Source organism: Chaetodon trifascialis, chromosome 2 (genome assembly GCF_039877785.1).
Source record: "Chaetodon trifascialis isolate fChaTrf1 chromosome 2, fChaTrf1.hap1, whole genome shotgun sequence".
Lineage (NCBI taxonomy): Eukaryota > Metazoa > Chordata > Actinopteri > Chaetodontiformes > Chaetodontidae > Chaetodon > Chaetodon trifascialis.
In genome coordinates this window covers 15,000,205-15,025,567 of record NC_092057.1, presented here as the reverse complement: position 1 = coordinate 15,025,567, position 25,363 = coordinate 15,000,205, and the positions used below count along the sequence as shown (strand labels likewise).

At 41.9% G+C, this 25,363-nt stretch overlaps 1 protein-coding gene across 4 annotated transcripts; it reads left to right on the top strand.

The window, feature by feature from the left end:
• The first annotated feature begins 871 nt into the window (after window positions 1-871).
• pds5a (PDS5 cohesin associated factor A) lies at window positions 872-25,220 on the top strand. Of its 4 annotated transcripts, none has more exons than XM_070973128.1 (33): window positions 872-980; window positions 1,918-2,070; window positions 10,588-10,791; window positions 11,287-11,373; window positions 11,506-11,603; window positions 11,730-11,856; window positions 12,641-12,721; window positions 12,846-12,986; window positions 13,694-13,809; window positions 13,947-14,041; window positions 14,184-14,329; window positions 14,495-14,646; window positions 14,745-14,858; window positions 15,329-15,410; window positions 16,018-16,066; window positions 16,187-16,326; window positions 17,473-17,588; window positions 18,147-18,252; window positions 18,418-18,578; window positions 18,839-18,962; window positions 19,129-19,287; window positions 19,489-19,557; window positions 19,702-19,838; window positions 20,147-20,270; window positions 21,054-21,258; window positions 21,713-21,827; window positions 21,915-22,047; window positions 22,220-22,339; window positions 23,130-23,192; window positions 23,472-23,623; window positions 23,713-23,794; window positions 23,890-24,152; window positions 24,836-25,220. In XM_070973128.1, the coding sequence occupies exons 2-33, from the start codon at window positions 1,957-1,959 to the stop codon at window positions 24,837-24,839; spliced, it is 3,879 nt and encodes a 1,292-aa protein (XP_070829229.1). In that variant the 5' UTR covers window positions 872-980; window positions 1,918-1,956; the 3' UTR covers window positions 24,840-25,220. The 4 variants fall into 4 exon arrangements, with proteins under 4 accessions (XP_070829229.1, XP_070829256.1, XP_070829246.1 ...); XM_070973155.1 differs by lacking the exon at window positions 24,836-25,220 and adding an exon at window positions 24,381-24,702; XM_070973136.1 differs by lacking the exon at window positions 872-980 and adding an exon at window positions 1,124-1,205.
• Window positions 25,221-25,363: the final 143 nt, after the last annotated feature.

Below are 25,363 nucleotides of genomic sequence, written 5' to 3'. Positions count from 1 at the left end.
CATCATTAGTTATACGTTAACATGTATGCGTTATTTTATTCATTTAAACTGATCGATCATTTGATCAATAACAATGTTTCATCTGTTATAAATTGGTTATAGAGTATGTAGAATCTTAATCTCTAAAAATACACCGATCATCACTAATGTGCATAACCAAATGAGCATTAGGTCATGTCATGGGGTACTGACAGGTAAAAGGTAAAGGTAAAACAGAAGTTAGTGACCAAAGCAGCTTTCTTGAAAAGGTTGAAGTTGAATCACTTTTACAAATGTTAATTACTAGTTGACCACCAGGTGTCACTACTCTATCAAGTCATTATTTTATAAACAGACTGAATGTGCTGAATTTGTTACTGCTAAGTAGTTCATGCAGCACTACTAGTAGTAGCAGTAGTAGTAGTGGTGGCGGTGGTGGTAATAATAATAATGATAAGTTGAAACTGCAATATCAATAAACATACTGGCTGCAGAAATAAGTGTTAATAGACCATCACCTTAGCCTTTTAAAATATTGCAATAACTATTACAATTATGATGATGATCATGTTTAGTATTTGTACTTGTAGTAGTGCATTTGCGACGGTATTCTCCACGTATGTGCCGCAAAAACAAAAAAAATATGCAGAGGTGGATTTATAGACAAACGTAGTGATTATATTTAATAAACAACAACAACAACAACAACAACAACAACAACAACAACAACAACAACAACAACAACAACAACAACTGCGGTGGATATTTTATAGATAGAGCCACAGTGGAGTGAAGGACAGTGTGATTCGAGTGTGTGTGCGAGCTGGTTGATTCTGACTCCCGCCATGTATTTGGTGCTGCAGTACTCCTGCGAAACCGAGGGGGGCGCTCTGCACCCAGCCTTCACACAGACAGCACTGACTGAACGGACAGAGAGCTTTGTGCCGAAAACTAAACCAAACCTGTGTCAGACTAATGAATTAAAACGGCCCACTTGAGAGGTAAATACAAACGAGGAAACGCTTGGCAAACATCCTGCAGTTTTAGTCGGAGTTGTATATTTGAAAATAGATTCATTTCGCATTTGTTAGGGTGTTCTAAATCCTCCGTGGGGGCAAGTTGGTGGCGAGAGAGGAGGGCTCAGGGCGACGGTAGCAGCCCTTCTTCGCCTGTAAACTAGCGGCAGTACGGAGCGATGCGTTGAAGTTGAAAAAAGACAGTAACAAGTAAATTAGCTTCGTTTTTAAACTTCACAAAGTAGTTGCATTTGTTGTAAACCACAGGAACTGACCACGAGCATGGCTATTTTAGGCATAGATGGTAGAATACTTCACTTCCTCTGTGATTGTCTGTAGCTGGAGATGTGATGGGTACCTGAATAGTTTGCGGCCTAGGCTAGCAAAAGTAGGCTAACCAGTTAGCCAGCACGGCTATCGTGTGTTAGCCACTCGCTGCTAACATTACTTCCTTCCCGCAAAATGCTAGCTAGCCGCTAGCCAATGATGTTTGCACAGCAACTAGCTAGCTAGCTAATTTGATAACCTGTGTGACAGTAGACATACACCGGCTGCTCTCGTGTTGTTTTTAAAGTGGTTTTCCATCAGTTTAGCGGTTCAAATGGCTGAAGTGTTAGCGAAATAACAGTTGAGTTTGTTTCTCTAGCTATACGATGTTTGATGAGAAATTTTCGGAAAATATGGAGCTGATGTTTAGCCGGGGTGTTTTAGCATGCAAGCTAATAATATGCACAATGCTGGTTTAATGTTGGCTTTCTGTCCGAAAAGTTTTCTGGATTAGAATATCGTTAAATATACATGTACGGCGTTATCAATTTTAGCAGGTAAAATTGATGATTGGCAAATGAGAATGATGCTTAAAACGAGGTTTTGGCAAGTACGATAGCATGGTTGTGTTGAACTTTTGTTTTCTGACCCATAGAGGCCAGTAGAAGACCGTGTGGACCATACATCAACAAGCATGGAGTTCCCGCAACAGCAGAAACCGGCGGGCGACGGAAAGATCATCTACCCTCCCGGAGTGAAGGAGATTACGGACAAAATCAGCAACGATGAGGTTGTCAAACGGTTGAAGGTATGTAAATGGACTTTCTTGCTGTCAAGATATATTTTCTGTAAGGCTAAACCCCAGTCAGCAGCATCCAGCCCTTGGCACAAAGCCAAACTCTCCCAACTTTGTGAACCACAATATATTAAGTCAGAAGAGGCCCTTCCTCTCTTAAGGCAGGCTGTTTTCCCCAGTCATCTGTCTTTTTGATGAGCTCTCTCAGTCTAAACAACACTCATAAGCATTGAAGTCTCCAGCTTTTTCAGCATTTCATCTCCCTTTAAGTTGGTAAAATGGGAGGATCCCAAAATGTGAACACAAGAAAAGCAAACATTGCACGCTTGAGCTATGTTTACTGCAAGAAAACAAAACAGTGACTCATGTTTTTTAATAGTCTTTTTTTTTAATAAGCTGTCATACTAAAATACATGTATGTGTGTATATATATATATATACGTGTGTGTGTGGACAGCAGAACCAAGTTACTAACAGTATTGCCATATCAGCCCCATGTAAGGACTTGTTATCAAACAGTAATTTATTTACACATCCAGCAGTTATGGAGCAGCATTATCAGTCAGAGTGTGAGCTATGTTTCTGACTGCCCTGCAAATGTAAGTCCAGTATTCACTCTTTTATCTGTTTTGGTCTCTATCAACTCCTGAGGGAAATGACTGGCTGTTTAGCTGCCACATGCTCCAATATGTTCACCAGCTAGTCACTGTCTGTGCCTGTTTGCCGTTTGGTGCTGGGCAAAGAGCTTACAGTGGGTTTTTAGAGCTTTTTCACTGAAACAGATGCTCACTGCCACCAAAAAAAACAAACAAATGCTTTGAGAGTGAAGTTGATGGCTGGACAGCTAAACAATGAGTGGAAACTCTATATAAACTCTCAGTAACTACTCTTAGTAAAGCTGAGGCAGAGCTGCAAATTCAGGTGAGTACACTCTGTTGGTTTGTCTCTAAAGTTGACTCCTTTCACATTATTGTGTTTTTTCGCATTGCCATTTGATGTATTTATGAAAATATTGATTATAGCTGTTTTAAACCAGAGTGTTAAACCTTCTCACACTGCTTCCTGATATCCACCCCTCCCCTTCCCCCACACTTCAAACCCACAGTAGTTTCAAAGTTGGCATCTGTGTTTACAGACATCCCGTGATTCTTCATAATCACATTAGATTAAGATTATTACCACTCTAATACTGAAATGGTTTCTTGACATCCGAGAACTATTTATAGGGTAGCATTGTGATCGTAAAGCACATAAACCATGGCCTTGGCAAGCTGGACAAATATGCAGAAAGATATGTTGTTGACCATGCAAGACAGATGCTTGTGGAGCCATTTAACCTCTCCTGTATACTCCTGAGAGTTGGAAAGGCTGACAGTGATTGCATGTGCAGTAATCTAGCCTGTCGTTCAGTGGAAGAGATTCGTGTTTGTGTTGTGATGCCAAGAGGGCAATTAGCCGAGCTTATTTTATGCCATCCCTTATTCAGTCATCTTCATCTATAGTCAGCCAATATCATAAGTTGTTCTATAGTTTGATTTCATGCCTGCGGAAGGTCAAAATGTCACAACACATGTGACATTGCCATTTCCTGAGGTTTTCTGAAGGAATCCGTATAGCCAGGGTTGACATAACGTATGCATGCATGACAAAAATCAGGAATGTGTACTGAAGGGTGGGGCGGTATGACGGTATGTACCATGCAACGGTAGAAATGTGTCCACCAGTAGAGCTTTGGCAGTACAGTTTCCACTGCAGGAGCTATCTCTTAAGCTGTATTTACACAGTGTCATTCACAGTGTATGCACTGCTACTCTGCTCCACAGCGAGTGAGTGGGCGTGTTGATGACATTGCATCGAGTGTTGCTGCTTCGTACTCTTTTCTGCTTGCCTGTATATTGCTTTTCACTCTTTCGGTGACACTATGGATACATCCAAATACACAAAGTATTGATGTCAATGTAAAAACAGTCATCATTACAGATGAGTCATCAGCCTTCTCCTGCATGTGCTTCCCAGACGCCACCCCTCACCTAAACCAGGTATTTCCAGTAGAACATGCCTGGCACTGGCAGATGTGCTACATGTTTGAAAGAGCAACTCTGAACAATGTCCAGACCTGATTCTGTGGACATTGTCTGGAGTTCATATGAGAAAACGGCTTTAGTGTCTCTACTATATATAAGGTTACGTGATTTGGACAGCAGGGCTGCTTACCACGTTCTCATGTCACATGAAAGCCATAGTTGGTGGTGATAATACACCTCTGTTGCATCTCTGTTCTCATTTGAACCATATCACTTAAATCTTGAAAGAAAATTAGTTTTACTGAGTCTTGTGTTTTTAACTCAAGTGTTGTCCTACGTGAGGCGGTTGTTTTTTGTTTTTATGGAGAGACCAAATTAACACTATAAATAGTTTGCACTGTGATGCGGTAGTATGGCAGTAGGGATGTAATGATACATATAATTTTGCGATATCATGATAAAAATACGGTTGGATGCCATCATGGACCTGTGATGCTACCTAACATGATGCTACATGGCTATTTACGATTTCTTTGTCAAAAATCGTAGTGTCTTTGTTTGAACAGCAGAGAGCGTAAATCATAGTAGCCAAGAAGACTCCTGTCCTCCTTTGTGTGCAAGCCAAGCGCTGCTAAAAATAAACCCAATAAGAAAATCACAGATGAATGTGCTGATAGCGAAAAAGAGATGGGGGATGCTCCATCGACATCTGGGTTTCCCTTTTCAAGAGCTGACAATGGCGAAAAGGAAACTGACGAACACAAAACTATTTGCTAAAACTGCTGGACGACGAAGCACATCAAACTCCATTTGTTCTGCAGAGTCCCTCTCGATCTTTAGAAAAAGACTAAAGACCAAGCTCTTTACTGAACACCTTTCTTAAAAAAGAAACTCTATTCACTCTATGCATTACTTCATAGCACTGTCTCGTAGCACCTATGTCCGGTTGGACCAGAAAGTTGCTTGCTTGCTTGCTTGTGATGTATTAAAATCTCATAGACTATGCATGAACCGTGAGTTTTTGGTCTTGTCACATAGATGGCTGTGAAGCAACACTCGTGGATGCTAACCACCTTAAAGCTCAAGAGAGGAAGAATGCAGCAACTGTTATTGGTTATCAGTACACAGTATAGTGCTTTGAAGAGTCTGTCTCTACATTAAGCATCTCTATTGCCTGCACTGACTATTTAGTAGGTGTTGTAATATGGAACTGTTGGCTTGTGTGGGATGTATGTTGTTGTTTTAAAGAAACTTTGGTTTGAGGTTTGCTTGGCTTTCATCAGACTCACAACTCCATTTACTCCCCTTTTACACAATATTTCATGTGCTGCATAACGATGATTGTGTAGGAGTAGCTATTAAAACTATGTGTTAATTCAGCATTAAAGACTAAATGCACTTAAAGCAGATATTTCTTTGTGAGATGAATCACAAGTCACTGCATGTAAATCAGTGGTTTTGGCATAACATTTTGAAAGGAGTTCACTGTTGTTTTGAATTGAATGTGGTGGAAATGCATTTACTTTAAGCAAGAGGTTTTCATTTTCTAATATGCACCTTCATGGCAGTCTTTTCCAGAGTTTCAGTCATTATCCTCTAGGATTCTGAATTTTATTTATTCACAAATGTCAAATATTCATTTTTGTCATTACTTACACAGTGGCACAGTGCAGCACCCAGACAACGCACATACAGGAGATATCTTGTAGTGCATCTTCAAAAAAGGCAAAGCTTTAGGGTTCATTTTGGATTTAATAACTTCATAAGTAGCTTTGCTAGACAAAATGTGAAATATTTTGTGAACACTTTGTACCCTATTACCCCACGACCTTAGCAAAGCAGAGCACTGAACTCCAATATTAGCAAACAAGTCGGCTGACCAACACACACTGCAGCACTTCAGCCAACTCTGGTCCGAAGAAAACTCAGTCCATCGTCTGTTTCATTTCAAAAGCCAGGGACAGTGACCTTTATCAAGACCAGTTAGCATAATTGCCAGTTTTATATTGGCATTTTACTTCTGACTTCAAGTGGTGTGTAACAACGCTCGGGTAGCTCACTTGGTAGAGCGTGCATCCCATGTATAAAGGCTGACACACTATTACAAACTGTTAACATCATACTGTTGTCAGAGCTCACATTGCAGGTGAAATAGGACAAATAACAGTGTTTCTAGTTTTGGAAAGGTAATAGCTAACTGAACCAACCCAGTGGCAAATTATTTTTACTGGCACAGACTGGTTGTGTACCCTTTGATCTATCAAAGAAAAGCACTGTGTACAGAAACAGATGAGGATGAGGAGTCAGGACACATCTTCTTGATCTGACGGTGTATTGTAGAGATCACTTTTTCAAACCACATTGATTTCTCAGAGTAAAAAAGTTCCTTTGGCTAAAAGGATAGCACTTTTGCTCCTGCTGAGAGTTTGATGAGAAGGTCGATACCACTCTCATGTCTCTGTACCGTAAGTATGAAGCTACAGCCAGCAGCTGGTTGAAGTCTTGTCCTCACTGTGAGGTTGCAAGGCGACCAGAGGGGATGCCAGGAAGCGACTACACCCAGCCAAGAAAAAGTACCCTATGAAATTCCCTTTAAAACCTTGACTAGTAATTTTTCCCCTCTGGTTTTTGTGTGGATTAAAGAAACATGATTGGACTTATGTTACTTTGTGAACCTAAGAGGTGCTGATAGATGTATTTGGTTAATTTGTAGCTTCTGTGCAGAAACATTCACAACATATCTGAAGCATTGTCTCCTGTCACGGCAATAAATGTGTTCTATCAGAATCAGCTGTATTGACCAAGCACATGACCACATACAAGGAATTTGACTCTAGTTTCAGTTTCTTTTAATGAACTTCGACACTAATAGATATACAGCAGCAGTCCACTCCAAGCTCATTGGTTTTGCTGGTGTTGAGCTTCAGTTGATTGTCCTTGCACCATGTAATGAAGCTCTAACATTCGTTTCTAACAGCTCTGTTAAATGCCACAATCATATAAACACAAGCAAAATAGCCATCACGAGAATACATATCCGTGTTTCTGTCCAAATGAGCTGCTCACTACTGTGGGTGTGTGTGCTTTGTGTAATGGGGTTAGCCACTGTACAGGACTCTGTGGCTGCGTAGCGGCTCACTTGTTCTTTGGCTCAGGGATCATGTACTAAAGTGCAGCATATATTTGTCGTCAGTAACTGTGTCCAACTACCATGTCTCATTCAAGAAAACACCAAACAGAATTATAATGAATGTAAACAACGAAAAATGACTATTGTTCGTACTCACAGTTGTCAAGCTAGCATGTTAGTATTGGAAAATTTTGGGTGCACTTTCTCTGCCGTTTCTGTGTGACTAGCTCGCTGCAGTTTAAGCAGTTTAATACGTAGCCTTGTGGAAGACTCTGGTAATGCACAATGAGTGCACACTGGTAGGCAGGCATGAAGGTAGACAGGCAGACAGACTACACAGTCATTTCATTTGGGCCGAATGAGATGATGGGATGAAATACAGGCCTGTGACAGCCAAAGATGACAGATTGTTGGGGTTTTTTTTTTGTTTGTTTCTCTTTTTAGAGTATTTGATTGATAGTTGTCAAGATGTAAATTTAAAAAAATGCTTCAAAAATACATTACATACGCTAGCTTTGATACGTTTTTATTAGGTTCCTTCACTACATACGTATAGTACATGAATTATTTGAGTCTGGACAGACACGGATGTAAACTGCAACTTGACTAGTTGGCAAGGCATACAACCATGAGGGGGTGATTTTAATTTCTGTTTGAACATAGCCAAATGGTTCAATATCCTGGCTAACCTGTTTGAATGGCTGGAAAGAAGAGGGATAAAAAGTAATGGAAATGGTTGTCAGTTTACGGCTTATTAGATGTTATCAGAGCTTCCTGAATGAATTACAGGGTTAAGTTGTGGCTTGATTTCGGTTAAGCATTTAGCAGAAGCCGTACAGCTGTTCGGAGTGTCAGACTTTGCATCAGCAGCCATTTGAAACCAAAAATGTGGCACATATTTTCAGATCAGGCCAGTAAACTGCAATAAATCGAGGGTGCAGAGATGCACACGTACTCTAGAGCTCAACAGGCCCACACACTCGTCTCTGTGTGGAGAGCCTTCACCGGCTGGGTTGTGACTGTTTCAGCTAAGAACGGCGGAGGGTTGTGATGAGTGTGCGTATATGTGTGTGTCTGTGTAGGAGTGAGTGTGGTGCTCTGCAGTCTGCTGGAGCTGTTGGCCCATCCCCCACCCCCGCGGGCTGCCTGGCTGTTCAATGAGCTCCACTGCTCTGCCTCACCTCGCTCTCATATATACACACTCACTCATCACTCTTGTAGAGGAAGTGGTAGTTTAAAGAGTGGTGTTCTCGTGCTTATCCATAAGATATGAGATGTTGGTAAGACTGGTGTGCATACAACCTCAAGAGACTGTAGGGTTGATCTAGAAAAGAATCTGTAATAATATCTATATAGATAATAGATTTAACCTTGGACCTTAAATTTAATATAATTCAAATGGGAAAAAGCTCAAGCCCTACAGGCATTGGTAAATTGTTATTTTCAACAGGAAGGAATTCATTTAGTATCTGCAAGACCCTTATTTTGATGATTTAATTCTCTTAAGGTCATAGCACACTTTCCACCTCTAACAAGGGGATGTGTTTTTTATCTAGCGTCCATATAGGTATTTTAAAATCGTTAGAATAAACCACATTGTTGTTATTGAATCCATTAAGTCTTCAATGATAAAGGGGTCACACTGAAGTATTAAGAACAGCATAGCTTGACTTGGCTTTAGCCTCATTTAGCGCTGAGCTTTGGTTAGGTTTGGGGTTCGAGACCTGTTTGGTTAATTCCTCTTTGTTTCAATGTGTCCCACTTTATCTTCCTAAATCTTACTTGGTAAAGCTTTCATTTCGGTTAAGTATATAGAACGATAAGAACCCAAGAGTACATAGAGAACCAGAGGCCTAAATTACAGGGTAGCTTAGGTCTTCCAAATATTTGCGACTATTATTGAGCCGTGAATGTTCAAAAATGATTTCCTGGCTTCATACTGCAGGCACAGACTGGCGCCACTTTGAAGCTACATCTGGTAGGCCTGGGTGCCATAGCAAAAAAATAAAATCATCATGCAAATTTTTTCCTTATTCAGTCAACATTGATATTTATCATGATGCACTGTATAAATTGATAATACTGCCAGTTTGAAGAGTGTCCTGTTAATTTGTTGCCTCTCCCGACTTTGGTTGGCACAGGTGGCATATTTTGTCTTAGCGCTTCATCGTCACTTTTGAGATATCAAAACCACTTCCTATATAGACTGATGTCAATGTTACCTTTTCTGTAAACAATTTCCTCAGTGTTGTAGGATAGCAGAAGTTCACTTGCAGCACTTTTGCATGAAGTATGGCTGTGGAAAACTAACTGGGTGTGGGTTAAGGGGGCAGCAAGGCATGTTTCTGCAAGTTTGTGTCTGCTTGTTCAGCAGAGTTTGATAAACTGATCATACTGCCTCCTGTTTTTTCTGTTTTTTGCACTTAGCAATACTTAGCATTGTCATTGTCAACCCCAGTAAAAAATATCCTTAAGTCTAACTGTGGGCTTTGCTCTGAAGTTACACTGCTCTCTGCTGTTTGGGTGCACTCAGCTCATGCAAATAGACAGCAACACGGAGAGCAGAGGCTAAAATCCCCTTTGTGCCCCTCAGTTACGGTTGCTTTTTTCCTCTTTTCCAGAGGACATCTGTGTTGACATCCACTTACTTCACCGCTCGCTAAAATAATGATACGTGGTAGGAAATGGAGGTGTACTTTGACGTGCAAACCAAAGTGCTTGGCTGACTGTTGTTGCATGTATTTCTACCATGCGACAGGCTGTTAGATCTATCCAAATTGACTAAAACTGCCCAAAGCTTGCCGTCGTCAGTGTAAATTTCATCACAATCCCCTAATGAGATTGTTTTATCGCCCAGCCTGCATCTCAACATTTGTCATAGCCCTGGTCACTTCCAGTCTTCCCCTTTCTGTTTCACATTTAACTAATAATCCAGTTGTCATCAACACCCTCAAGATATGGTTTCAGTTTAGAGAGAACTTTGGGTTTGAACATTTTCTCAACATGAGTCCTATATGCAATAATCATCAGGCCAGTGTGTAGGATTTAGGGGGATCTAGTGGCAGAAATGGAATGTAATATTCAGAATTATATTTTCATTTGTATAAATATATAAATAAAATTGAATTGAACTCTGAGATGGTGCACCATTCATTCCAGTGAAAGTTGCTCCCCAGCTGCAAAATGCTGGAAAAGATTTTCTGGTATGTCTGTTTGAGACTTTTTAAAATTTTCACTGGACCTTGTGGCTCAAGTTTTGGTAATAGAGTCATTTCAAAGTGTTTCTGAAGCTCAGAAAAGTTGATTCATCCATAATTTTGGCCTGCCCTAGATGTTTCCCATCTGACCCTTCTCCCTTGTCACTCTGTTTCACAGATGGTGGTGAAAACCTACATGGACATGGATCAAGACTCTGAAGAGGAGAAGCAGCAGTATCTCGCCCTGGCACTGCACCTTGCCTCAGAGTTCTTCCTCAGGAACCCCAACAAAGACGTACGGCTACTGGTGGCTTGCTGTCTGGCCGACATCTTCAGGATCTACGCCCCAGAGGCCCCCTACACATCCCACGACAAACTCAAGGTTACTGACTGACGCTGAACAACTGCATGAAATCCTCGGTCAGGCGACTGAGCACTATCCTCAGAGAAGAGTGTTCACCTTATCACTCGCTGATTCCACCAGTTGAAATGACAATGGTGCCCACAAATGTTAACCAATACTGTGGAGGGGTGGATAGTTCTACATGCTATACATATTGAACTATTTACATTTTACAACCTCTCTGGTCTGTGTAAACAGTCTGCAGTTCAGTCGACATTTCACTGATTTGTTGTCACATGATAGCCGAGTCATTCAAGGCCTCTCAGTTGCAGAGGAGTGCAAAATGTAATGTTTTCATAGGATCTGATAAGTGCACACGTTTTAATTTTTTTTGTTTTTCTTTCAAAATTTTAAACGAGATGTACTAATTTAAAGTCATTTCGATGAAATATCACAATTTCAAGCTTAGATCTCTAATGCGAAAAAAAAAAAAAGGCTATCACATGCTCAAGTGTTTTCCTGTCTCATCTCCAGGACATCTTCCTGTTCATCACCAGACAGCTAAAGGGACTGGAAGACACCAAGAGCCCTCAGTTCAACAGATACTTCTACCTGCTGGAGGTAAGGCGCCTATTTGTTCGAAGCCTCGTGGAGCTAAACTTGTGTTTTGTTCATTGTGGTTCAAGCACAGTAGTAGTAATAGCACAATAAGCTGCTGGTGAAGGAATGATGTTTCTTCACGTGTTTCTCTAGAACCTGGCATGGGTCAAGTCATACAACATATGCTTTGAACTGGAGGACTGCAATGAGATCTTCATCCAGCTTTTCAAAACGCTCTTCTCGGTCATCAAGTAAGGTCCTTCTTTAGCTGCTGCGGTGTCCTTTTGTGTAAAATCCCTAAATATCCTTGTTTTTCATGAGACAGCTCTTAAGATCAACATGTCTCCGTGTCTCTTTCTGTGCCTCCTCCTCCACAGTAACAGCCATAACCAGAAGGTGCAGATGCACATGATGGACCTGATGAGTTCCATCATCTTGGAGGGAGATGGAGTCACTCAAGAGCTGCTGGATACCATCCTCATCAACCTCATCCCTGCACACAAGGTAGGAAAGGCACACACTCACTCATATGTATTATGCATCCAGATATGATTTATGTGACTGTGATGCCACAAGTGTATTTTTGTCAATTTTTGATTATTCTTTTATTTATTTAGTCCTCAAAAATAAAACCATATTTATTTTTAAGTGGAAAAAAAGTGAAAAACAGAATAGTTTAATTTTATATAAAACTCTGGAATAAAATTAGATTACAAAATTAACACTTTCAGCACAAACACTGGTTTAACTGCTTATTATTTATGTAATTACTTTCGAGGTTTCAGCATGTTTTTCTCATTGTGTTTTAGTAATGCAAATCTTTTGTGAGTTGTCCTCACCGCAAGAGGACAACATCACTCACTTGACATTTTGTGATGGCTAGGATATGTAGTGATACAGCCTGCCAATGCAACGGCTGAAGCCAGCTACACGCTGAAGTCACGCATGTGAGATCAACGACAAGGCTAAAGCTAATTAACATGCACACTCGCCACCAACTGGACAGGGGGGTCTACTACAGGTTGTCTATATGTGTTTATTGACTGTGTTGTGTGAATTACACAGCGTTACGGTCGATCACCCTCACTGTAATCCATCAAAATGACAGACGGGCATTAGATTTTTCCATCACTAAATATAATTCAGTCGATAGAAAATATTCGGTTAACACAACCCCTGCTTGGCTGTCTGAACAAAAGCCTGAAATTCTTCGTATCGCTGAACTTTTGAGTATGCTGCTCACCATCAGTTGAACTAACCGATCAGTGTTAAACTTTCTCTGTAACAGAATCTGAACAAGCAAGCATATGATCTTGCCAAGACCCTGCTGAAGAGGACCGTCCAGACAATAGAGACGTGCATTGCAAACGTGAGTAGCAGCCTTGCTTCTTGATTTTCGGTTTGCATCTGTGTTTCTCACTCTCACCATCAGACTCTGACTGTCTGTGTCTGCAGTGCATCTTGTTTACTGAAGTGTTTATCTCCTTCCTCAGTTCTTCAATCAGGTTTTGGTGATGGGCAAGTCGTCAGTCAGCGACCTATCAGAGCACGTCTTTGATCTCATCCAGGAACTGTTTGCCATCGACCCTATGCTGCTTACCTCTGTCATGCCACAGCTGGAATTCAAACTTAAGGTTTATACATACACACACACTCATCCCCCAAAATGATACCAAGACATCTGACTTCAGATCACAGAGGAGTAGTTCCTCTCGATGCTGCGCTCAAAACATTTACATATTCTAGATGGTGTTAGATTTATAGGAGTGACGTAGCTTTGTTTTTTGTCATTGTTGAATCATTTGTAGTATTGATGATTAGTGGACAAGCAGACAGGTTTTAAAGCTTCAGCTCACTGTGTTTTGCCTCGAGTTGTTTTTACCTTCAGTACTGCAAGACAGTGCCCATCGTCATGTGTGTAGTCTTGGTGGAACAACCTTTACACAGACAACCAAGGATACTTTTAAGCAGAAAATCCAAGAACTATATAAAAAAGGAGGTGAAGTGAAAACTAATGTCAAGTCAGTTGTAACATGTTTATTTTTAAGAGCAATCTTTGCCGTTTGGCCGAGGCATATTGTTAATGGGACTCAGACTTGTGCCTTCCTGGACAAGTTGCCACTCAATCACAGGGCTGAAATACAGATAGACAAATCTGTCGAAGAGTGGTCAGAGAAAAGAAAAATTAAAAATGTTCAGATGTGCTTTAAGATAAAATTGTCCTTGTAGCAGTGACAGTACGTATCTGACGAAAGCACAAGACGGGCTGGTTGACAGTTTGTCTCACTGGAATAAAATCACTTTACTTTGAATTTAACATGTGTTTGTTTCATGTGTGCAGAGCAACGATGGCGAGGAGCGTTTAGCCGTTGTACGGTTGCTAGCTAAGTTGTTCGGGGCCAAAGACTCAGAGCTGGCCTCACAGAACAGACCGCTGTGGCAGTGCTTCTTAGGACGGTGAGTTACATGAACACTATGCAGACCCACACACACAAAGTGATCCTTAAAGCTTATGCTGTCCCATCAGTAAGACTCATTAAAAGAAAAGTGATAAAACACATTTTGTCATGTGTGTAACTGATGTTTTTCTCCAGGTTCAATGACATCCATGTTCCAGTCAGGCTAGAGTGTGTAAAGTTTGCCAGCCACTGCCTCATGAACCACCCAGACCTGGCCCGAGACCTGACAGGTGAACTGCTGCTTTGGTTTACACTCTTTTGCCTCACTGTACCGTCTTCACTCTCCTGTCCCCTCTGATTCAGTCCTTTATTTCACATTATGCTCTGAGCAGAAAGGTGGTTTACACGTCTTTCTTCTTATTATCCAATCAGAGTATCTGAAGGTGCGTTCCCATGACCCAGAGGAAGCTATCCGTCATGATGTCATCGTCACCATCATCAACGCCGGCAAGAAAGACCTCAACTTGGTCAACGACCAGCTATTGGGCTTCGTACGGGAAAGGACCTTAGACAAGAGGGTGAGACAAATATGCATTCACATATTGTGTATCAGTTGTGCAGATGATTTTAAGCGCAACAGTAAAGGTGTTTCCCTCAACACCAGGTTGCTTTCTTCATATTTCAAGAAATGTAAATAGTCCTCCCTGATCTGTTTTTCCTCCCTCTTCTTTCTTCCCGTATAGTGGCGTGTGCGTAAGGAGGCCATGATGGGCCTGGCTCAGCTTTATAAGAAATACTGTCTGCACCATGAGGCTGGCAAAGAGTCTGCCCAGAAGATCAGCTGGATCAAAGACAAACTTCTGCACATCTACTATCAGAACAGCATAGACGACAAGTGAGCATATAAACACGTGTATCGATGGTTTCACATAGCATAATCTTTTACACATACACATAATTCACTCTCACTCAACTCTCCCCTCCTTTCTGCAGGTTATTAGTAGAGAAGATCTTCGCTCAGTACATGGTCCCTCACAGTCTTGACACAGAGGAGAAGATGAAGTGTCTGTACTACCTGTACGCCTGCCTGGACACAAATGCTGTCAAGTCAGTAAACCTTCGGTCTTGACTCCTCTGAACAAAAACACACACACATTCTCACCCGTATGTTTGCTTGTAAACACACTTCTTTAGAAACTACTACACCACATCTTAGGGTTACAGTGGTATACTGTGATCTTTAAAATTAATGGTTATCATACCATATACATTTGCTTATCAGTAGTATTTTACTGCAGTAGTATTATTTAAAAAAAGACATTTTAGGACATTTTATTTTGTTAAATTTAACGAAGCAGCTTTTCAACCAAAAAAGACTTCTGTTTTCATTGCTGAATGGGTCATTATTACTGCTAAAAATATAATAATGATAATAATTATTACGGTTGACTTACCATTAACATTTCATACCATTGTAACCCTGTCGTATTTATATATGTCATGAAAATGAACACTAATAGGTCAACAAGTGCATCTCACAAAAGCAGCATCTTGATCATCCCGTGTTTTGTTTTCAGGGCCCTGAATGAGATGTGGAAGTGTCAGAACATGCTCAGAGGCCTTGTCAAAGAGTTGCTGGACCTCCACAAGCTGCCAGTGGTGAGTTCACACACACGTTCACATATTCACACACACTGCCATCTCCTCTAATGGCGCATTTCCATTACACAGTTCCAGCTCTACTCGACTCGGTTCTACTCTACTTGGTTTGGTTGAGTTTCCATTACAATTGAGTACTTCATAGTACCTCCTCAACGTAGGCGGGGTCGTCATACCACGGCTGCGCGAAACTGCCATGACGTCAATTTGTACGCGACGCAAACAGAGCCGACCTCGTAGACGGACCACGGTGATATTTTACGAGCAGCCATTTCCCTCGAGTGAGAAAAAAGAATAAAGTCAGCGGTTGCTGTTGCCCGGCGTTACAGTGGAGGGGGCGAGATTGTTTTTCCGGTGTTGGACGTCGCAGACCAGTGACAACACTCTTCGGCCAATCAGTGGCCGACAGGCTGTTGATGTCACAGATATAGTATCGCTTCTACTCGCTTGGAACCTCGCCAGAGCAGGTACTATCCCTGATGGAAACACAAAACAACTGGGTAGAGTCGAGTCGAGTCGAGCTGCGCTAGTGGAAATGTGGCATAAGTCTTATGATGCAAATTTCACAGCATATCTATGACAGTTTTCTCTCCCTTTGCTCTGGTAGTCTGAGGCAAATAACACAGCCATGTTTGGGAAGCTGATGAGTATTGCCAGTAAGTCAGAAATCACACAAACATGTTCTTTCTCCATCCCACACACTCACTCATTTCTTCAAAATAGCAAAAGTTCATTCCACTTGAAGTGGCTGATTTAACTCTGCTTTACGTTCGCAGAGAATCTGCCCGACGCTGGGAAGGCCCAGGACTTCATGAAGAAGTTCAACCAGGTTCTCGGTGAGGACGAGAAGCTCAGAGTCCAGCTGGAGATGCTCATCAGCCCGACCTGCTCCTGCAAACAGGCTGAAATCTGTGTGGTGAGAGGATACTGAACACTCATCCACTGAACATACACAATCAGACACGGACAGACTGCCAGTCTCCTCCTCTCGCTTTAACACTTACACACAAGTGTTAACAGTGCTGACATGCTGGGCACAAAAACACAATAAGGCTCAATGTTGTGGGGTTGTTTCTGAGCCCATGTTCTACACTGCAGCAGTCAAAAAGCACTCCATGTAGCTTTAAATCTCAGAGGAATATGTGTTTGAGAGAAAGGGTTTTTTGAGGAAGAAGGAAATTGTGGTAATTACTGAAAATGCTTAATTTTCCTCCGTGCCAGCAGAAGCCATGGCCAGAGGAGTTATGGTTTTGGGTTGTCTGTCCTTTCTTATTAATATAATATCCCAGCAATGCCTTGATGGAATTTCGTCAAATTTGGCATCCACTTTCAAGGATTAACAAATTAGATTTTGGTAGACCTCAGAAACGATTTTGGCTGTAACTCAAGAATTCATACTTTAATTATTAGAATATTTCACACAAGTGTCTCAGAGGATGAAATGATGAAGTGATGACATTTTATATCCAAGATGTCAGAGGTCATCTCACTGTGACATCATAATGTTGTGCAAAAACACTTCTGGCCATCATTCAAAGCCAACACTCAGGAACAGAAGGCAGATTGTGACCATATTTCACGTGGTCAGATACTGAAGTGATCCTCTGTGCTGCCGAGTTGAAGATGTCTGTGAAGCATCCACAGCAACATCCATATCTGAATCATTGTAGTCGACCACAAGCTCATTGGTTTTACTGATATTGAGCTTCAGGTGATTGTTGTTGCACCATGTGATGCAGCTCTCTGTCAGTCCTCTGTAAGTAAGTGTAAGTGTAGACAGCTTGTTTTTAGCTGGAAATGATTCACTGGAATCACACATGTCAATATAGTGATAACTTCTATTCCACCAAAATATATACTTAATACCTTTGATTGAAATCCAAAGTCTTCGCTACATATTGTTTATGAGTCTGTACAGAGATGGATAGAAACTGCAACTTAGATGTTTAGATAAGAAGTCATCTTGATTTAGTAACACAAACCATGTAAATGTGTATGCAGACAGTTAAGCAGAAATCCATGAATGTTGATATTAACGGTGCTCTGTTTGTACTGTGTTCAGAGGGAGATCACTCGGAAGTTGACATTCCCCAAACAGCCCACCAACCCGTTCCTGGAGATGGTGAAATTCCTGCTGGAGCGCATCGCTCCCGTCCACATTGACTCTGAGGCCATCAGGTCAGAAAAAATCCCGACATGTTCAACAGCACAAGTATTGCAGCTGGGTTCAGTTTCACCCCAGACCACGAATATTAGCACAGGTTCAAATCTCAATTCTGATGCCACTGAAATGGATGAGTACATTTTGATTCAGATTGGAAATTAAATTTATATTCCGTTTTGAACAATACACAAAGAGGCAGTCATAGGACAGACCAGCACTCTGTGTTCCTCTATCTCAGTGATAGAGAAACGGAGAGTACATGAAGCTCCCTGTGTCATTGTGTAATACCTTAAACAGGCTTTTCTCATTCACTGAGACACCTAGTGGTGATGAGGTGTACCTGCAGGCCTTACACAGGGAACAAGTTTAACCCTTTCTGCTTTATGGAAAAACACCATGAGAGAGGAAACACATGCTGAATGACTTATGCTGCTTAAGTTACACAGTGTACCAATGTGTGTTATTTACTCTTACTACTTGATATTTTTTTATATTATTTGTCATCCATCAAACATAGGTTTAGATTATTTTAACAGGGAGTGATGGTTATAATTTCTAATGTTTTCTGTTAGTGCTCTGGTGAAGCTGCTGAACAAGTCAATTGAAGGTACAGCTGACGATGATGAGGAGGGCGTCACCCCTGATACAGCCATCCGCGCCGGCCTGGAGCTACTCAAGGTGCATAGCATGGAACAAGCATACAGTAGTAAATAGAAGCGAATGACTGAAAAGTTAACAGACTCAAACATATGGAAAACTAGATTCTGCATTTTTGCATGAGAAATGTGATTAAAACGAAATGAATAAAAAGGTTCATATTTTCTCCTGCTTCACTCCCTGTAGGTCCTGTCGTTCACGCACCCAACAGCGTTCCACTCTGCAGAAACCTACGAGTCTCTGCTTCAGTGCTTGAAGATGGAGGATGAGAAGGTGGCCGAAGCAGCCATCCAGATATTCAGAAACACGGGGCAGAAGATCGAGACAGAGCTGCAACAGATAAGATCGTAAGAGAAATGATATTATACTTAGAAGTGATGAATCCAGACAGTAGACATTTTTCTTGAACGGTAGTCTGATTCGTGTGTGTTGCTTCATGAGGTGAAGGACATCGTGCATTCAAATATGAGAACAATACTGCACAATGAGACTTGACTGAGGTCCACACTTTTGGCATTACCCATACTGGTCCACATCTGGATTAAATTAAAGGAATAATCTGCTTTGTGTGAGTCTTCATAACATCTGTTCTTCATGTGTCCATCAGGACTCTGATTCCCATCCTGCATCAGAAAGCCAAGCGAGGAACGCCTCACCAGGCCAAGCAGGCTGTTCATTGTATCCATGCCATCTTTAACAACAAGGAAGTGCAGCTGGCACAGATTTTTGAGGTACGACACAGTTTCCTAATTTACTTTCTGGGATGTATGTTTTTATGTATTTTAACTTGCTTTATACAAAATCTTCTGCCTTTTTTCAACCCTATATATCATCTTTTGCTTGAATTGACATTTCTTGGCTTGGATGCACTCACACATTTTCTTCCTTCACCTGCAGCCTCTGTCACGTAGTCTGAACGCAGACGTCCCAGAACAGCTCATCACTCCCCTTGTGTCCTTGGGTCACATCTCCATGCTGGCCCCAGATCAGTTTGCTTCACCAATGAAGTCCATTGTGGCAAACTTCATTGTCAAGGATCTGCTCATGAATGACAGGGTGCGTTCAGATCAAGCTGTGTACATATGATTGCACACTTTGTATTTTTACAACAATGCCATGTACATTTGTTTATATTTATTACAACTGTCAACAAAAAAACAGTCTTGGAAAAACTGAGAATTTATTAAATCAAGTTGTGTGTGTGTATATATGCAAAGAAAGAGTGAGAATATGACTGATGTGCCTTTGGGTCTCCAGTCAGTGGGAAACAAGAATGGGAAGCTGTGGACCACCGATGAGGAAGTTTCACCGGAGGTCCTCGCTAAGGTAAGAGGCAAACGCATCTGTGGCATTTATTTCACCTCGACTCCAACGTGATTCTTCATTTTTACTTTATGCGTGCACAGTAATAACTGAAAGCTGTGTTGTAAAGATGTAGCGGCCTCCCTTTGCCTAATCCTGCTCTCACAGGTGCAGGCCATCAAGCTGCTCGTGCGTTGGTTACTAGGCATGAAGAACAACCAGTCCAAGTCTGCGAACTCCACTCTGCGGCTGCTGTCTGCCATGCTGGTCAGCGAAGGAGACCTCACAGAGCAGAAGAAGATCAGGTAACTCAGGGGTTAAAGGTCACCATATGGGGTCATAGTAAAGCTGTTTGAGAACTAACTAGCTGACTTTGGGTGGAGACCTTAGTGCATTGTCTTGCTAGCGTAACTTTCAACAAACCATTTTTTATTCATTCTGAAACATGGAGCTTTAGAAGAAAGTTAGCTGCTCTTTAGAAAACAAACAAGCTGTGTTAAACAACCATTTAAATTGAATAATTTATTATAAATTCACATTCACTGATTTACACTTTTCTTCCTTCCTGTCTTTCTGTCCCGTTTGCTTTTTTTTTTTTTTTTCCTCCTCGCAGTAAGTCAGACATGTCTCGTCTGAGGCTGGCCGCAGGTGGAGCCATTATGAAGTTGGCCCAGGAGCCCTGTTACCATGACATCATCACACCTGAACAGTTTCAGCTCTGCGGCCTCGTTATCAATGTCAGTCTCACTTTTACATCACTTTTACAAAGAGGACATTTTTGACATGTCACAGTAGGAAGACAGGTGTACATTATAAAATTAACGATGGCTGAATTCCCTTACCTGAATATGACCCCTGGGTTACTCCTTTTCTAACCCAAATTTTTGGTCATGTATACGCCCATCGGAATATCCCCATTGAACGGAACATTAATTTGTGTTCTGTGCATGTTCTATTCGCAAGGAATCTTTGTCTTTTGAGTGCAGGTAGCATGGATATGGATGGCACAGCTCTGGCTCCATTTCCTATTTCTTCACGTTCTCGCCTTCCATGAATGAAGAAAGTGAGACGGAATAGAGTCAAGTACTGGTGGTGGGTCAGCACCGGCACCAAAGCACCGCAGCTGTTGTTGTTTTTGGATACAGGAAGAAGAAGCTGAAATGACACGCATTGCGTCATGACGTTCTCCGTGCGTCGCTGTTTTGATCGGGATATCCCAATTGATTACCCCGGTTCGCTCACGCATGTAAACAGGTTATTCCGAATGTTTCAGAAACCGGAATATTGACCATAACCCGAATAATGACTGCACGTAAACGTAGTGACTAACAGAATGGAGCAGTCGTTAATGTTATTAGCAACACCTGCTTTTCCCACTGTGACGAGTCAAATGTCTGCTGTGGAAAAGTCTTGTTGTGATATGCACGTTGTGCTGTATGTGGACCCAATGAGAGGAAACATGTCAGATTAATTCACAATGTGTTCTAAGAATAAAAGGAAATATTTCCTCCTGCGTGCAGGATGAGTGCTACCAGGTTCGTCAGATCTTTGCTCAGAAGTTGCACTTGGCTCTTGTCAAACTGCTGCTGCCCCTGGAGTACCTGGCCGTCTTCGCCCTGTGTGCCAAGGACCCGGTGAAGGAGCGCCGCGCCCACGCCCGACAGTGCCTCCTCAAAAACATCTCCGTCCGCAGAGAGTACATCAAACAAAACCCACTCGCTCAGGGTCAGTGTTCAATCTGTGGATGTTCTCATGATGACGCACGGCTGCTGTTCTTGTTTTACAAAACGGAGCTTTTTAAAGTGAGCTTAGTTTGACAGCGCTTCAGACTGTGACAGATCACAAAAGCAAAGTTTCCATCCAGATTTGATAGAATTTCCAGAAGCTGCAACTTCATGCCTGTTTTCACCCTCTGCAGTAATACACAGCAGACATATAGAATTTAAGTTTCTATGCATCTGCTTGTCACCCTGCATATATTAGATGTTTTCATGTCTTCAGTAGAGCAAAAGCCTCAGTGGACATTAAAGTCACATGTTTCATATCTGTTCATGAATTATCTGCTCAGTCTGTTTCCAGATATTTACGTTTCCACTTTTCACAAAATGCACATAAAAACAGACGGATGAAACACAGTTGACACTGGACATTAAAGAAGATTTTCTCTCTCCTCCCTCAGAAAAACTTGTCTCCCTCCTTCCTGAGTATGTCGTTCCCTATATGATCCACCTGCTGGCCCACGACCCAGACTTCACAAAGCCACATGAATATGAACAGCTCAAAGACATCAAAGAGTGAGTGTCTTGACTGGCAGATACAAGAGGTGATGGCTGAAGCTGTGACATGTAGTTTGTTTACTGTGCTTGTGCTTATGTGCATAGGTGCCTGTGGTTCATGCTGGAAGTGCTGATGACCAAGAATGAAAACAACAGCCATGCCTTTCTTAGGAAGATGGTAGAAAACATCAAACAGACCAAGGATGCACAGTGTCCTGAAGACGCAAAGGCCAATGAGGTACGCACACAGACATACACACGTATAAGTCCCTAATCAATGCTGAAAACATGTACGTCACCAGACTGCTGAGAATGTGGGGATTTTATGTTCATGAGAGGGCAGTTTTTGTAAAGAAAGGAACCAAAGACAAACATGGTTTAACAGCGTATCTCGTGTTCTTTGCTTACAGAAGCTGTATATTGTCTGTGATGTTGCTCTCTTCGTTATCGCCAACAAGAGCACCGCATGTCACCTGGATTCTCCGAAAGACCCTGTCCTACCCTCCAAGTTCTTCCTCATACAGGACAAGGCAATACACACACACACACACACACACACACACACACACACACACACACACACGTAGATAATGTATTGTACAGACATCTGAAGCTACAACCTTTATACTGGCAAAAAGTAAATAAGTACATTTACTCATTTACTGTGCCTAAGTGAAATTTTGAGGTACTTGTTCTTTACTTAAGTATTTCCATTTTTTGGTTCTTTACACTTCAGCTCCACTACAACTCTGATCCAAATATTGTACTTTTTACTCCACTACATGTATTTGTCAGCTTTAGTTAATAGTTACTCTGCAGATTTAGTGTAATAGTACAAAATGTTATCAACAAATAAATTATGATGCGATATTATAGATTAAGATAAAACTTTATTGATCCCAGAGGGGAAATTCTCAAGCTATCCAGCAGATAAACCGTATGTAGTTAAACCATCTTTACCAGCTTACACATTAAGGCATCAATAATTATAGACTAAAATAATATACATTATTCTGAAATGAGCTGTTCTGTGTAATGAGTACTTTTACTTTTGGTACATTTAGTATATCTTGATGCTAATGTTTTTGTACTTAAATAAAATATGATATGATATGCATGACGTTTACTTCAACAGAGTGTTGCTACACTGTGGTATTGCTACTTGTACTGAATTACAAGTTCTGAGTACTTCCTCCACCTGCTCAGTGGTAGATGAAATATGAGCACGCACACAAGCCAAAATCCTGACCTTTATGGTCAATATCTGTGGTGTAGCAGTTCATGCTGATCAAAGTTTTCTGTTGTGATTTCTTCAAGCAGGACTTCAAAAATGACAAAGAGTACCTGACGACAGAGATGAGACAAATGCTGCTTACTGGGAAGGTAAACGCAAAACACGTGATGCTTTCATGAACACAGATAGGAGCACCACTCTGCGTTGCTCCTGTTTACTGAGCAATCCACATTATAGGTTAATAACGCCTAAAATTACAACAAGGGTTGTTTATTTGGTAGAGTGGTGGAGGGCGGGGGCAGACAGAACTGAGCCATGTATTGAGGCTTAACTACTGATTTTTACACACAACATAATCATAGATGTCAACTATCAAATGCTTACAGTGTGATAACTACACTCTACAACTCCAACCTGTCTTAACGCAGCCTAAACCAGCTCCAGTGTTGGGAGCTGTGAACAAGCCTCTGACAGTACCGGGGAGGAGGATCTTTACGAAGACCACCACATCCTCAGACACAGCCAGTAACACCAGCACCAACTCCTCCCCGCTGAGCTCCTCCACCATCAACAAGAACAGGTACAGACACCCTCACTCACATGTAACGCACTCGCTAACATAATGTTTCCTTCAACTGAGCGATTTTTACACGTGTCTTGTAAAAACAGCAATGCTGCCACTGAATCATCAGAGAGCCGAGCGCAAGAAAACAACGAGAACCCGGTCATCAAGAACGATGAGGTCAAGAAGGTAAGCTCAGACAGGAGAAACACCCGTCAGCTCGGAGAACACACAAGGCTCATCAGAGTTGTCTTGACTGAGCTTTCTTCCGCTGTCTCTCTCAGGAGGAGCCGAGTCAGAACGCGACCCCTGACGCCGAGACGGAAGCATCGCCCGTCAAACGACGCGGGCGTCCGCCCAAAACAGCTGCTGCTGCTCCTGCAGCGGCTGAAAAAGAGGGAGCGGCGGCACCAACAGGGGGTGGAGCTGGCAGAGGCAGGAAGAGAGCCGCTGACCCCAGCTCCAACCCATCGGCAGAGTCAGTCAACAGCAAAATGTCAAAACAGCAGAACGATGAAGGGACAAAGAGACAGATTGACTTGCAGAGGTGAGAGGGGAGCCAAAGAAAGAGAAAAGGTGCAGCAGAGAGTCACGTCAGGGGCGTGGCTCAGCGTAGCTTTGGCAGATAACCAATGAAAAAGGGAATTGACAAGAAAAGGCTTGACCTGCAGTGCTTTTTCACTTTGAAGTGTCTCTTGAACTGATGGCTAATGAGAAAACCCTAATCCTGAGATCGCACTGAAGTCCTTCAGATGTCAACTTTTTTCTTCTTCAGGTGGCTATTTCTGGGCAGAGAGAAAGAAAAGGTGAGAAAGTGGGAGTCTGGAGAGGAGACAGGGAGAGCTGTAAGGAGAGATGCCCTCCTCCTGGGCAGTGAGGGCAACACTGAGATAGAGCTGGAGTCCAGCCCAGAGAGCGCTGCCTGTGGCAGGAGGGACAGAGAGAGACACCCCCAGGGAGATACCAAGTCCACAAGGAGGGGAGTTCCCTCTGACAGGCAGGGAAAGCCCAACAGTGGAGACAAGGCAGGCGGGCTGGCAGTGAGTTGGTTTAGTCCAGGATATCTCTAAACACACCGCTGCAGGGAACTAACAGACTGTCTGCATCAGTTTAGAAAATGTGGTCATTTGCTTTCTTGTGTTGTGGTGGTCTTTTAAGTTATTGTGAACAGCGTCTGTCCAACCATGTCTTTGCTCTTTTCAGCTGAGTCCAAACTTTGTTGTCTTTCAGGTAAAGAGGAAACCGGTGAAGGCGAAATCAAGACGGTAGAGAAATGGGCCAGCCTCTTCCTTATACCTTCCCAACCCTACGCACACCGCTCCTCTGACTCTAAAGCTTTCCTGGACACATTATGGACCTTTCTTAAAACACACACATGTACACACACATGCAAACACACACCACTGACATCCTAGAAGGTTTTAAATACCTTGTAGTTATAATTTGAAGCTCATTGTATGTAGGTCTTACTCAAAAAACATTTTTTTTCCTTTGTGTTTGTTGCTCTTTGCTTCTTTTGTGGAGCCATTTTTAAGAAAAAAACAGGATGGACATTTTACAAACGTTTTAATCTGGTTATGATTGTTGCTTATTAAATTCCCTGGGAAAAATCCTACTGTATGTGTCCTGACCTCTTCCTCCTTTTGTGTGTCATGGTATTTTTCTTTCCAGCTCACCACTTTTACTTTACACAGCTGTATCTTGTAAATACCCACGTGCAACTTTGCAGTTCAAATTTTTAAATATTCAAGATCGTTA